A 13,080-nucleotide genomic window follows, 5' to 3' on the forward strand; every position below is an offset into this window, starting at 1 on the left:
TGTACTGCATTATATGAAAAGGTGTTTCTAATATTTATTGAAGCAAAAATATTAGAAACACTCATTATGCTTACAACATAATGCAGTACAAAACCAGAAGACCACAAAGTACAGGCTCAAGAATTACCTGACATTTGGGTCACACACAAAAAAATGAAAGAAATCTCTACCAAAATCTAATGTTCAGGGCTGTCCACAAAACTTTGGCCTCTCACTGTAGCGCATATTGTGAATATGGAAGAAAAAACCCCAAAAAACAAACAAAGTGTACTGGTGGAAAATAATTATATTATCAAGTACCATACTTAAGTACAATTTTGAGGTACTTTGCTTGAGTAGTCTTTAAATACAAATATCGGATTTATTTCTTATTTTGCAGATTAATAATATAAAATATAATTAACAGATATAATCAATAGATTATGATGTATTATTATAGGTTAAGATAAAACTTTTTATTGGGGTAAATTCACCAGCTACCAACCAGCATATAAAGTACTTAAAATGAGTCCCACCTTGACCAGCTGCAACATTAAAGTGACAAACACATCAGTGCATCGATAAATATAATTCAATAACATATTCTAAAATTGCTAATACTTCCGTACTTTTACTTACATTTTGAATTACTTTTACTTGAGAATGTATACACTGTGGTGATGTTTCAGTGGCGACATAATATGAAGAACTTACTCTTATACAATTGCTCCCCCTTGTGGAGAAATATTATGACAAACTTGTGGTTCCATCAGTCAAAGAAAGTGATGTTTTTACTATTTATTTTTTACTTCTTGACATTTAACTAGTCAGGAAAAAAATCGATATAAATTAATTTACTCCATCTTTTATTATCCTGAATCAACAAGTATTACTATCTACATCAACTTTTTTCTCTGAGTTCCTGTATCGCCTCCCAGCTGTGCTCCAGACTCTTCCTCAGCTCGGCCAGATCCCTCCGGATCTCCTCAAGGAGCTCCAGCTTTGAAAGTTTCCTGTCAATGGACGAGAGCACTGCCTCCTCGACAACAGCATCCAGCTCTGTGGTTGGACACTCAGGTTCGGATGCCCGAAACGACCCCATTGTTTGCTCCCAAACCATCTCAAAGTACGAGTCAATGAAGGCTTCCAGCTCTTCCAGGCTGCTGTGGTCCCACTGGTCGATCAGCGCCTGCAGACCTCCGGACTCACTGAGCCTCCTGAGAGTCTGCTCCCTCAGAGCAGGATGGCAGAGGGAATTCACCCTGATGCTGTTTTCCTCTGCAAGAATCTTGCATTGCGTTTGAGGTAAAGCCAGAAGCTTTGCTGGATGTCTGGATGAGAACAGATGCACTTGGCTTTCACCATTCAGTCTCAGGTGAAGATCATCAGTAGGACACTGGACAGGCAGATTTATAGTCCACCTCAGTCCTTGTTTATCAGAGAGCATGGAGGCTAAACAGGACATGACGCTGTCTCTGTCCAGGATGAGACCAGTCTGTCCTCCTGTTCTTCCTGCCGGCAGTGCCACTATCTGACCTCCATTATCTGGGCCCTCCGAGCAGTTTAGTGGTGTCTGAGCAGTGGAATTGGCTGAGTGAGTCACTGTAAAGGAAATAAAGAGTGAGTTCATGTGAGCCATAAAAATTCCAACCGTCTCCACCAGTCCTAACATATAAATTATTTTCTTATCTCTCTGCTACAGATACTGTTGCCTCACTGTTTACGCCTTAAACCAGCTTTTATTTGATCCCTCCCCATGTTACACCTGATATGACTTATTTTAGATATACTGTACGTGTTGCTTGCGCTTTGGTTTATATACTTCTCTCTTACATGTTTAAATTAGTAACTGATAATAAACAGTATGGTTGCATCATAGATATAGCAGTGCACATCTTTGCAGTGTTAGCAACATTGGTAAATGTTTAATAGGCTGCCTTTTTATAGTTTCATCCTTAATGGTATTAATTTAGAAAATGGCTAATAATAAATAATAATAAAGTTTTTAAACATTTTTGTTCCATTTGTGTTGTGTGACTGCAGGATCTGTGTTTTTTTCCCTTCCCCTGCTTCCCTTGTGTGTTCTCTCTGTCTCTCTCGTCACCCTCCTATCAAGCGCAGTATATCTGCACTGGTTCTTCACCCACTCATCGCCAGATTGTTCAGCCAGCTACCGTGATCGTTTGCTGTCAGGCTCATTCCTTCAGTCAGTCTCCCTCAGTCACAGCTCACCGCCCTCCGCCTTCCCCAACAACATATCAGCTTCCTCCATCTCCATCTCAATAAATAGGCTTTTATTATTTATCGCATGTGTCTCAGTCTGCTTCTGGGTCCTAAATCTGCAAACCATAACAATTTATTGTATTTAACTTTGCTATTATGGAGTCATATTCTTATTTATGTCACACTGTCACATTTATTAATACTGAAATTTCTGATAAAACACCTTCATTTGTTGTTTTACTGTAAAATATCTTGCCTTGATAAATATTTTGGTCGAAACTCTAAACTTTAAAACTTTAAATCCAAATTTTAGGGACCAATGTCACCAATGTTTAATGGATGTTCTATATCATTATCAGATTTCCTTCAAAATATCAGTGGAACAATGAGTTTGTCCTTTGGTGTTTGCCTTGTATCTAAACTTATTTTGATTGAGCTTTGTTTTACTGAAAATAAAATATAAAGGGATAAATGCAGATTCTCTAAAACAGTGGTTCCCAACATGGAGGTGGGGGTCCCCACTAGGGGTCGCCAGAGCTTCAAGGGGGGCTCGAAAGGGCCTTGATTTTAAAGGGGTTCATTTCTGTGACGAAAACTAAATTAAATTGTTATTTTTAGATTATTATTTAGCATATTTTTTTGAAGACATGATCACAAGTTGTAGTCACAGAACCTGTGTTGGAAAAGTACGCATTTAAAGCCCAGTTGTATACGATTGTTAAAAAATACATAATACAGACAGCGAATAGTATAAAAAGTTAGTAAAAATATCAAGAAAACTCATCTCTAATCAATATTAACAGGAAATAATCTGCTCAATATTCATCCAAATAGCTCATTTTAAACAAACTTCCTGCAGTTATTGTGTTCACTACTTGGGTTCATTGCACAGTTTATCAGTTGTTCTGTCACTCAGTCACGGGTTGCCAAACCTTTTTGGCTGTGAATCCACAAAATGAAGTATGTTTCCTGGTAAACCCATTATCAATGGAACTCAACTAAGAACTTATTGTTTGTTCAAGTAATCTTTAGAGGCGCATTGAACTAATGTTGTCCAGTAAATCACATGAAAAAAGCAGTTCAGAACAAACTGTCTGAACCTGAAGAGACAAAACATCATTGCATTAGGTTTACTTACAGTCATGGGACAGCTGAAGTCTGCAGCTCGTAAGCACCTTTAAATCTCTTTTACACAGTGTCACTGCTTTTGAAGAAACCCTTTTCCACATGTGATCACCTCTGTGAAGAACAGTCAGCCTTTCTTCAACCAGCATCACCTCTATCAGTTCGATTAGCTCTTTAACCTGAGCTCCGTTCCCCCGGTGTTTATTGTCCAGGACGTGATATCTGTTCCCACACTTCTCAACCAGGCTCTGCAGCGGTTCACCTTCACTCTCAATGCGCTGCTCGATGCTCGTGTCGCCCAGCCAGTCCCCGTGGCTGAAAAGGACCACAGCTCTGCTCCACATGCGGCCTCCTCCTGCCTCCAGCTGTTTCTCCATGGCCTCCCTGTGGGTGTCTTTGAATGAGGAGCTCACATTGACAACCAGGAGGAGAGCACAGGATGCAACAAGGAGGTCAGAGGTCAGAGAGAAGCATCCTGGCGTGTCCAGCACTGCCACCGTCTTGCCGCTGACGTTGGCTCGTTTGTCAGAGCAGGAGGTTGTTTGTGTTTCCGTGTGGAAGCACTCTCTGCTCAAGATGGTGTTTCCACATGAGCTCTTGCCTGTTTTCCTGCCACCAACCAGCACTATTCTCAGATTTGGAAGAGGGTTGAGCTTCTCTGTTGAAAAGACGTTTTTCAAATCTGTTAGAAACATGGCAAACAAACTCCTTCTGGTTGACTTGTGTCCAAAAATCAGCTAAATTAAATAGTGTTTATCAAATAAGTGAAATAAGATCACCCTGACATTGTTTGTCACTTTAAAATGCATCTAACTCACCCAGCTGAAACCTCGCCATCTGCCTTTGTTTCTCCTTCTTCATCAGTCTCTCTATGGCTCCCTCCTTCTCTCTCCTCATCTTCCCCTCCATCTGTTCCATCACCGTCCTCTCTATTTCATAGTGTTGGACGTTGTTGCAGCCAGCCAACATTTCCTCAATCTTCCCAATTAGTTCTCTGACTTGGAATCCATCCCCTTTAGTTTTATTGTTCAGAACATGATACCTGTTGCCGCACCTCTCAACAAGCCACTGCAGAGGCTCTCCCTCACTCTCGATGCACTGCTCAGTAGTCGTGCCTCCCAGCCAGTCCCCAAAACTAAACAGCACAATGACGCGACTCCAGATGTGTTCACTGATCAGCTGGAGGTGCTCCTGCGCTGCCCTCCTGTATGTGTCAGTGAAGGCTCTGTCCACACGGATCACCAGCAGGAAGACGTGAGGCCCCGGAGGGCAGAGAGAGGAACTGAACGCTATCTCCCTCCGGTCGAAGATGGGACTCTCGTCACAGAAGTAGTTCCTCCACCAGCCCGGCGTGTCCACCACAGTCACCTGTCTCCCAAACACCACACCTTTTCCAACCCGACACTGGGCTGTTCTGCTCAGTTGCTGGCTGCTCTCTCTGCTCAGGATTGTGTTCAGTGTGGAAGTTTTTCCAGAACCCTTTGCTCCCACCAGCACAATCCGGATATTAGGGATGAGCTGCAGCCTCTCTGAAAGAGTGAAAGTGGAAATGTAGAGGATACTTTTTTTTTTTTGTAGCTTAGATGTTATACAGACTTCCATCAACCTTTTTCACAGCAACCATTATGACATGAAATAGTAGGGTAAACACAGGTGTTGCCGATGATACTAATTAAGGCTCCGCTCTAACAGAGTCAACCTTAATTAGTATCACTGGTAACACCTGTGTTTACCCTACTATTTCATGTCAAAATGGCTGCTGTGAAAATGATCTATTCAGGACATTTTCCTCTAGGTTAGAGAAATAGTTCAATATTCTGGAAAATACACATATCCGCTGTTAATTTGCTGTTGTTCGCTGAGTTAAATGAGCAGATCGATACCACTCTCATACATATTTGTCTAACATGAAGGTGGAGCCAGCAGCAAGTTAGCATAGCTTAGCATAAAGACTGATATGTTTTGTGCAAAAATCTTAATTTGTAAAGTAACTTGTATCTAAAGCTGCCAAATAATTGTAATTATAAAAAATAATAATAACGTAAATGTAGTAGACTAGAAGTACCTCACATTTGTATTTAAGGAAATGGAATATAATATGCATAACTATGTTTCTATTAGTGTATAATCGCCTAAATATAAGAATTGTTATGTTTTTGAATCAGCCTTTTATATGTACAGATGCCTTTGGTTGACTTGCATTGAGTCCACCATGCTAAATGTTTCAGTACAGTAGCTTAAAAGGGACAAACTAAATACTGGCCCAAGATAGGGTAATTCGTGTATTTCGTGTTCTGTGTGTATTTCGTGTTTTTCATGTTTTTTTGTGGTCACCAGTTTCCTTTGTGATCTGTAACTTCACAACTAGATGCCATTAAGTCCTACACACTGGAACTTTTAACAGCCAAAATAAGCAAAAGTTTACGATGAACTCACCTCTCATGAGAGATCTGTGTTTCTTCATTCTTATAAACCTCTGCTGAGCCCTCTCCTCCACTCTCCTTTTCTCCTCTGCAGTCGCCTGTAAAATGTTTTCCTGCATTTCAAACACTCTGTTTCCATTTTCTGTGACAAGTTTCTGTATCTTCTCCAGCAGCTCTGTGACTTCAGCATCATCACTCAAGATAACAGTGTGACACCTCTGACTGCATTTCTCAGTGAGCCAGCAGAGGGCCTCTCCCCCCATCTGTACGAGCTTTTTTTCTTCTGTGTGTTTAGACCTGTCAGCAGAGATGAAGACCACCATGCAGTGACTCCACACACTCTCACCCAGCAGGGCCACGTGCTCCTCCACAGCCCTGCGACGCTTCTCTGAGAAGGCTGAGCTGGCCTTGATTGTAATCAGGAATACATGTGGGCCCGGTGAGCACAGAGAGACGCTGCTTACAATCTCCCTCTTCACCAGCTCAGATGTGTCCTGAGCACTGAAGTCGCACCACCAGCCGGGGGTGTCCACCACTGTGAGCCACCGTCCGGCCACCACACCCAGCCTGCGGGAGCAAGAGGTCCTCTCTTTGGTGACAAACTCCTCTTTGCCCAAGATTAAGTTCCCCACAGAACTCTTTCCAGAGTTTCTGCCACCAAGAAGGATAATCTTTAACTGTGCTATACAGCAGCCGTCCCCTGACAAAGACAATGACATACACACACAGAGGGTAAAAGACGGAAATAAGGCTGAGACGGGTTAATATTAAAGCTACATTGACTAAAATCACATTTCTTTCATTCAAATGCATCAGTTCACATTTGAGGAGGACAATATCAAAGAAAAATAACAACAATTGTGATTGTTTCATTTATTTTTGAAAGCCAAATTGACAAAACCTCCCTGGTTTCAGCTTCCTACATATGAATATAGTAATAATAATCTTTGTCTTTTGTTATAGTAAATTAAATATCTTTGAGTTTAAATAAATTTGACAGAAAATTAAGCAGCAACAATTTTGATAATTGATTGGTTAAATTGTTTTTTAAGCAAAAGTGCCCAAAAAGAATTAAGATAAACTGATAATAAAATATTTTAACATTAAAATAAATATTTTTGTCACAATCCTCAGAATCTACCCCCAAAATGACATAAAACTACAAGTTAGCTAATCAATGCAAAAACAATGCAAAAAAATAACGATATGTACAAAGATATGTAGTATGGTATGTAGTATGTACTCTTAGAGATAAGATACTAAGAAGACATTTAAACTGATTATATAATTATTACAAAGTAGGAAGCTGTTTGCATTTCCATAACAACACCTTTCAAATTAAAAATAAATACATGATCCTGGATATAACGTGGTTGTTATGAGACATCAAGAATCAAAACTTACATGCTGACAGCTCGCTGGTTGCCATCTCACATTCTCATCTATAAGCAGCTAGATTTTAAAACATTTATTCACATGTGGAATCCGTGTTTTCCGTGTTCTTTCTGAACAACGAGTGATGGCAGAAGTTTGTGTTTTATGTGTTTATGAGTCTGAAGGTTGTCTTTAATGAGTAATCAGACACATGCAGTGTAGACAGTAAGAACCACACCTCTCAGCAGCGGGTCGAAAGTCCACTCTGGAGAGAAACAGAAGAGTGTGTGAAGCATTTATACTGGACATTGAATTCCGACAGAAATAAGCACAAAACAAGGAAGGAAAATCCAAATACTGGACTTAAAAGGCTGGTTTTGGTGAATAATGACTGAGCTTTTGTGGCACCCAGTAGAGGTGTGAAGTTCAATGGAAATATTGCACTTTTTGTGTATTTTAGTACTATATAGAATCTGAATTATCTTTACTATTAATGACAACTCTGACAGTTGCGACATGTTACACATTTCAGTTAGCATTAGCCCTTCATGTAAGAGGTTGAAACAAGTGTCTTATATGTTATTTTAAATTGAGTGACAACGATTCCTCCGGTCTGATTCCTAAATAATTACATAGTTTTATCATTGAATTGTACATAGTTTTCAGGGACATATGAGGGTCATAGGTCTTTTAAACTATTAGGGGGAGCCCCAGGGCAAATATTTCCTGTTGGGTTCATCATAATCCCCATCCCAGCTCCCAGCTTCCCCCTGTATGTACAATGTATATTTACCTTGTCACCTCTAAATTACAGAGACAACAGGCTGCAACTACTCTGATGCTGTATTAAAACTATCTGGGAACAGGTTTTGTGTGTCTCATTTGCGGTGATTTGATTAAACACAACTTTACTTAGGGATAAGCACCATGCGAGCACAATATAATCAGAAATAATGAGAGTATTAAAACTACATTTTGACACCGTTGTCCTGACGAAGGAAATAATGCAAGGACCTGTCGAAGATTATATTCCTGGAATTATAATTCCATCATAATTTGCAATTAAATCACCAACCATCAATTGACATGAATTGAACCTGGGACCTTTGTGGTCCTTTAGGGTGTGTGGCAAATTTTGGATAATGCAATTTACACTTTAATGCTACTTCGGTCACATGATGACCATGTTTAGATAAGTTCCTGAAATGCCATAAAGTTTATCACAGAACAAATTGAGTTCCCATGGGTTGCATGGGTTTCGCCCACAGGGATCAATCATTGAAGTGTAGATAGCCTCACAACAGAGGTCATTGTTAAGACACACAGAAAGGCAGGCAGTGGTAGGATGTGACTCATCCTTTACTGAAGCATTTTACTATTTTGATTTTACTTTGCTTTAGCGTTTTCAGTTTCAGTTTCTTTATACTCCAATTCATTTCAGGAAGAAATATAGCCACTACATTTATTTAAGAGCTATAATAGTTGATGATCATTTCATAAAATATGATCAACTAACCCAACAGTATAAAAAAAGTATTTTAAACTTGCTTTACCTCAACATTAAAATGTTGCTTTCATGTTACGGATCAATAATAATCCAATAATAATAATAATATAACTCAGGAGAAGCCATTCCTCTGCTGCACAATGAGTACTTTTACTTTTGATACTTTGAGTAGATTTTGCTTTTAATACATTTAGTTTTAATGTTTTATTTTGAATACTGGATTACTTTGTAATGGAGCGTGTTTACTAGGCTACTACTTATTCCACCACTCCTGTGTGGTCCAAATGTTTTCATCCTACTCATTATGCTGAAATGTGTAAAGTTAGAATAAGAGAATAAAACTCATGGTTTGCAGTGATGCCTTTCAAAATAATATATATATGGAGACCCATTATTTCTGCTCTTAGAAACAAACAAACATAAAGTTTAAATGAATTAAAATATATTTTCAGGAATAATTAATCTTGCCAGTATACAAATATAGGCTGTACTTAAAGTATCAAAGTAAAAGTACCCCCCTCGTTACCCACCAAAACGTTACTTGAGTAAGTACTTAGTTACATTCCACCAGTGGCTGTAGGCCCTATTTAAACAATCAGTTTCCCATGTGATAAGGTTTTATTCTTCCTCGCCCTTTACTCTTTGGTTTCGGTCTGTCAGCTGTCTTCACGGAAGTCTCCGAGTTTAAGCTCCGCCCCTTTCCGCTACTAAGCGATAAGCAACGAGCGCTCCGCAGCACACCGAGCTCCGCACCGCCGACAGCTGACAGTCGGACAACAACAACAACAACAACAACAGCAACAACAACAACAGCAGCAACAACAATGGGGGTGACAGTTAAAGTGGAATACTGGTAAATACATCTTTTAGGATCCTGGGTTTCATTGTGTAACCTCTCAGCTAACTGCTTAGCTAAGCTAAGCCTATTGACTTTGCTGCACTGATTGTAAGCTAATGTAACGCCTTTTCTTCCTCCCTCCCTCCCTCCCTCTTCCTCCTCCATGTAGCGGCGGATGAGGTTACGGACCCCGCTATCAGGAGCTCGCCCGCGTTGTTAAGGCTGAGTTTCCCGATGCGGTTTTGTCAGGCTTCGTGGGAAGGCAAGGTAATTCCTATCCGAGCTGAACTGATGAATGTGACTGTGTCTATCCACCAAAGAGGGGTAAAGTTCATGTTCTTTCTCTTCTTTTTTGTCTTCCATAGGCAGCTTTGAGATTGAACTCAACGGGCAGCTGGTCTTTTCCAAGCTTGAGATGGGTGGTTTCCCATATGAGGATGATGTAAGTAACAAACACTCTCAACCAGCTGCTCCATTAAATGTAAATCAGAGCCTCTGATTGGTGCAGTTCTTCCTCCTACTCCAAAGGGTTTCGCCCTGCAGACGTCTGTCATTGAAGTGTAGATAGTCTCATTGTTAAGACGCACAGAAAAGGGAGGCAGTGGTGGGATGTGGCTCATGCATTTCCTGAAGCGCGTTAATTCATTTTCCGTTACTTTGCTTTAGTGTTTTCATTTTCTGTTTCTTTATCCACCACAGCCTCTGATTTGTGCTTTTCTCTTTCCCCTCTGTCGCAGGTCTTGAATGCAGTCCAGCTCGCACACGACGGGAAACCTGTGCAGAAGATCACCAAGAGCCGTGCGCCGTGCGTCATCATGTAAACCTTCCTCCTCCGTTCTGCTTTAACATCAGCAGCAAGACAAGACAGGACAGTGCGACTGTATACTGCCAATGCCACCTCTGGTCCCGCCCGGCCCTGCTGTGCTTCAGCAGCAGGCCGGGGTGAGGACCTTGCTTTATACAAACCCAACAGAGATGCACTATGACCACTAGCTGCTTTGTTTGATGCAACTCTGCCCTCTGGCTCCCCTCTCTTGTTCTCATTGTGGTGCTCCAGGCTGTTAATGATTACTGTAACCTAAAAGGTTAAAGGTTATGGTATGATGAATCCATTCCTGGCTGTGCCCTCCTTATGGGAACTGAGATTGGGAGAAGAGGTTGCAGAAGTGTTGGAAGGGAGCTCAATATTATTTTCCTACGGCCTCATTGCCTGGCATTCTCTAGCTGCCTAATTATTGTTTTACCAAGTATTTGTTTATTGATCTCGCATGCAATTAACAATTTTCTTTCAATGCAAAGGCAGCGCAAAGCAGTCACATTTTTTCAGCATAAAGGGAGACTCTTTGTTTCTGCCTCTGCACCGCTCTTTTAGAAGCTTTTTCAAACACTCTGATTACTGTATGGGTGGTGGATAGCGATGCAATGTCATATAATTTGTGATTGGTGAATGCAAAAATTTAGTTTTTCTTTTTTTATACATATCAAATTGGAATAGTTTTAAACTTTAAAATGATGCAATTGTTTGCAGCAGCTCAGCTCTGCCAAAAGTCCAATATGAATCTGTTGCTCTGCTGTCAGGGTATTTTTATTTTTATTTTGTTTTGTTTAAAAGATAAGCTCTCCTGTAATTAAAACTGGTCAGGTACTAGAGCGATCATCAGAAGTGCTTCTGAGGACCACCACCCACTGGTCCATCAGCTCACACTACTTTGATGTCAGCTCATTTTACACAAATCATCTCACTTTGTTTACTCAGATTTCCAAACTGTAGACTTTGAATAAAGATAATGGTTGTTTAAATGCTTGTGTTTGTCACTTTTTCATGATGTCACTGTCTTTTCTCAGTGTCAGCGTACTGGGAGGACAGTGTGCATGGTTATATATGGATATAAAATGGTTATTATGCAACAATCTTTTGTAAATGCTCTATAATTAGCCTATCTTTATCCAGTGAGGTCTGAGTGTTAAACAACACACGCCTATTATGTACACATTCCTAACTGGGTGCGGTGATGCTGTGCAGCCTTAGAGGCTTGTTCCTGTGAGAGTCATCCCTGGGTGGTTATCAGAACGAGTCTCTTGGAAATGTTGGGCAGCAACTACCAATCATTTTACCGAACGAGTCAAACAGGTTTTCTTATGTTAACAGCCTGCATGGCAACAGTTGCTTGAGCTGATGAATGCTGAACCTGAACAACAGTGCTGTATTTATGCTTGAGTTGCACCTACGCAGAAATTACATCACAATACAAATTAAGATTTATTTCATACTTTAATGCTGTAGTTGTTTTTAAGATTTAAGGTATAAATCTTTACTTTAACACATTAGGAAACAACAAAAATACTTGACTAGATAGAGGTTGCATTTGTGAAAAATCATGATTTCAACGTTTGTCATGAGGATCATTTGTGAAGCAGAGCATGAGACTAATCATTCAGTCATCCAGTAGTTTTGACACATTTGTTCCACTGCGGGGCGCCAAACCCAACAAAGACTGCCATCTTTAGTATTTGGCCTCTGGCATCCCCTAGCAAGAAAATAAGACAGTGTCACACTGAAGTCAGATACACAGATAATTCAAATAAAGACATGAATGTGGAAGTGGAATGAAATGCTACAAACCAAGAGGGTGTTTTCACAATTTGTACTGCTATAAATAGATTTTTATCATGATAAATAAATGTTCAGTGAATATACTGTTCCATGTTTGTGACATGCTACAAATATTATTAACCCTGAAAGTTGTTGTAAGTTATAATAAGTAAATATAGTAAATGAGCTAAAGGTAATGTTGTGTATCATTATTTGATGAGGAGCCCAGAGACCACTGAGCACAAACATTTAGGAATATAGAAAATGAGAGTCATTATACATTTGATTACAAATAAAAATGAGCATTTATAAGTATTCTGGATTGAATGATTGGAATACTGGTTAAACTGTGTTTTCTTAACGTAAAGTCACAATGAGCCACACTGTATTTTCTACTTGTTAATGGACAGTTCAGTGTAATACACTGTGACTAGGTGGGTCTTTGCTGCTGGCTCTGGCCCTTAGTGATAACTCAAGGCAGCCTGCTTGTTGTGATGCTGATAGAGGCCATCTGTGCTGCCTTAGTTAGACCTCCAGTTAGAGGTTTGAAATTGTGCCTATAATAAGTATTCAAGTTGGTTCAGTTACAGGTGCATTTATACTACAATCAGTGGAAAGGACTTTACTACACACAGATGATTTCCAGTGATGATTTAGGGGTGTCCTAATAAAGGGGGTGCATACTTTTGCATGTATTGTGTATCTTTTTTCACATCTATGGTTTTTTTTATGTTTTTTTGTGTTGATGTGAAAAAAGCCACGTTAAATCTACTCTGACTCAATGTTGTATGGCAATAAAACATGAAAAGTGCAATGAATGAGTGAAACAGATCTTACATCCTTTTGCCGTTTTCCTAATTTGTATCACATTTCATCCACATGCCTTACGCTGTTAGCTGCCTTATGCTCTATCCTCTTAAACTGGATAGACCATACCCTACACGTTAAATGGTTTGTTATTTCACACACTATTCAAATGTTGCACTCTGTTAAGCATCTCAATTTGCCTGCTTCACAT

The 13,080-nt window shown here is 39.9% G+C and overlaps 2 protein-coding genes across 2 annotated transcripts; one reads left to right on the forward strand and one right to left on the reverse strand.

Moving 5' to 3' along the window:
* Window positions 1-590: 590 nt before the first annotated feature.
* si:ch211-214j24.15 (GTPase IMAP family member 8) lies at window positions 591-9,236 on the reverse strand. Its single transcript, XM_051388333.1, has 5 exons — window positions 7,155-9,236; window positions 5,764-6,450; window positions 4,146-4,856; window positions 3,341-3,985; window positions 591-1,581 (listed from the first exon to the last, which is right to left on the reverse strand). Exons 1-5 carry the CDS (start codon window positions 7,177-7,179, stop codon window positions 881-883), a joined length of 2,769 nt encoding a protein of 922 aa, XP_051244293.1. The 5' UTR covers window positions 7,180-9,236; the 3' UTR covers window positions 591-880.
* Window positions 9,237-9,318: 82 nt separating this feature from the next.
* On the forward strand, window positions 9,319-11,269 carry LOC127356543 (migration and invasion enhancer 1-like). The gene is made up of 4 exons (XM_051388359.1): window positions 9,319-9,484; window positions 9,639-9,736; window positions 9,835-9,911; window positions 10,207-11,269. Exons 1-4 carry the CDS (start codon window positions 9,456-9,458, stop codon window positions 10,288-10,290), a joined length of 288 nt encoding a protein of 95 aa, XP_051244319.1. The 5' UTR covers window positions 9,319-9,455; the 3' UTR covers window positions 10,291-11,269.
* The last annotated feature ends 1,811 nt before the right edge of the window (window positions 11,270-13,080 follow it).

This window comes from Dicentrarchus labrax, unplaced genomic scaffold (assembly GCF_905237075.1).
Source record: "Dicentrarchus labrax unplaced genomic scaffold, dlabrax2021, whole genome shotgun sequence".
Lineage (NCBI taxonomy): Eukaryota > Metazoa > Chordata > Actinopteri > Moronidae > Dicentrarchus > Dicentrarchus labrax.

What these genes read in the sequence shown, in the direction of transcription:
- si:ch211-214j24.15 (XM_051388333.1), bottom strand. Translation starts at nt 7,179, where the DNA reads ATGGCAACCAGCGAGCTGTCAGCAT. An exon ending in AACCAGCGAGCTGTCAGCAT is followed by an intron (nt 6,451 to 7,154) that starts GTAAGTTTTGAT and finishes TGTCTTTGTCAG; the next exon opens with GGGACGGCTGCTGTATAGCA. An exon ending in ACTTCAGCTGTCCCATGACT is followed by an intron (nt 1,582 to 3,340) that starts GTAAGTAAACCT and finishes TTTCCTTTACAG; the next exon opens with TGACTCACTCAGCCAATTCC.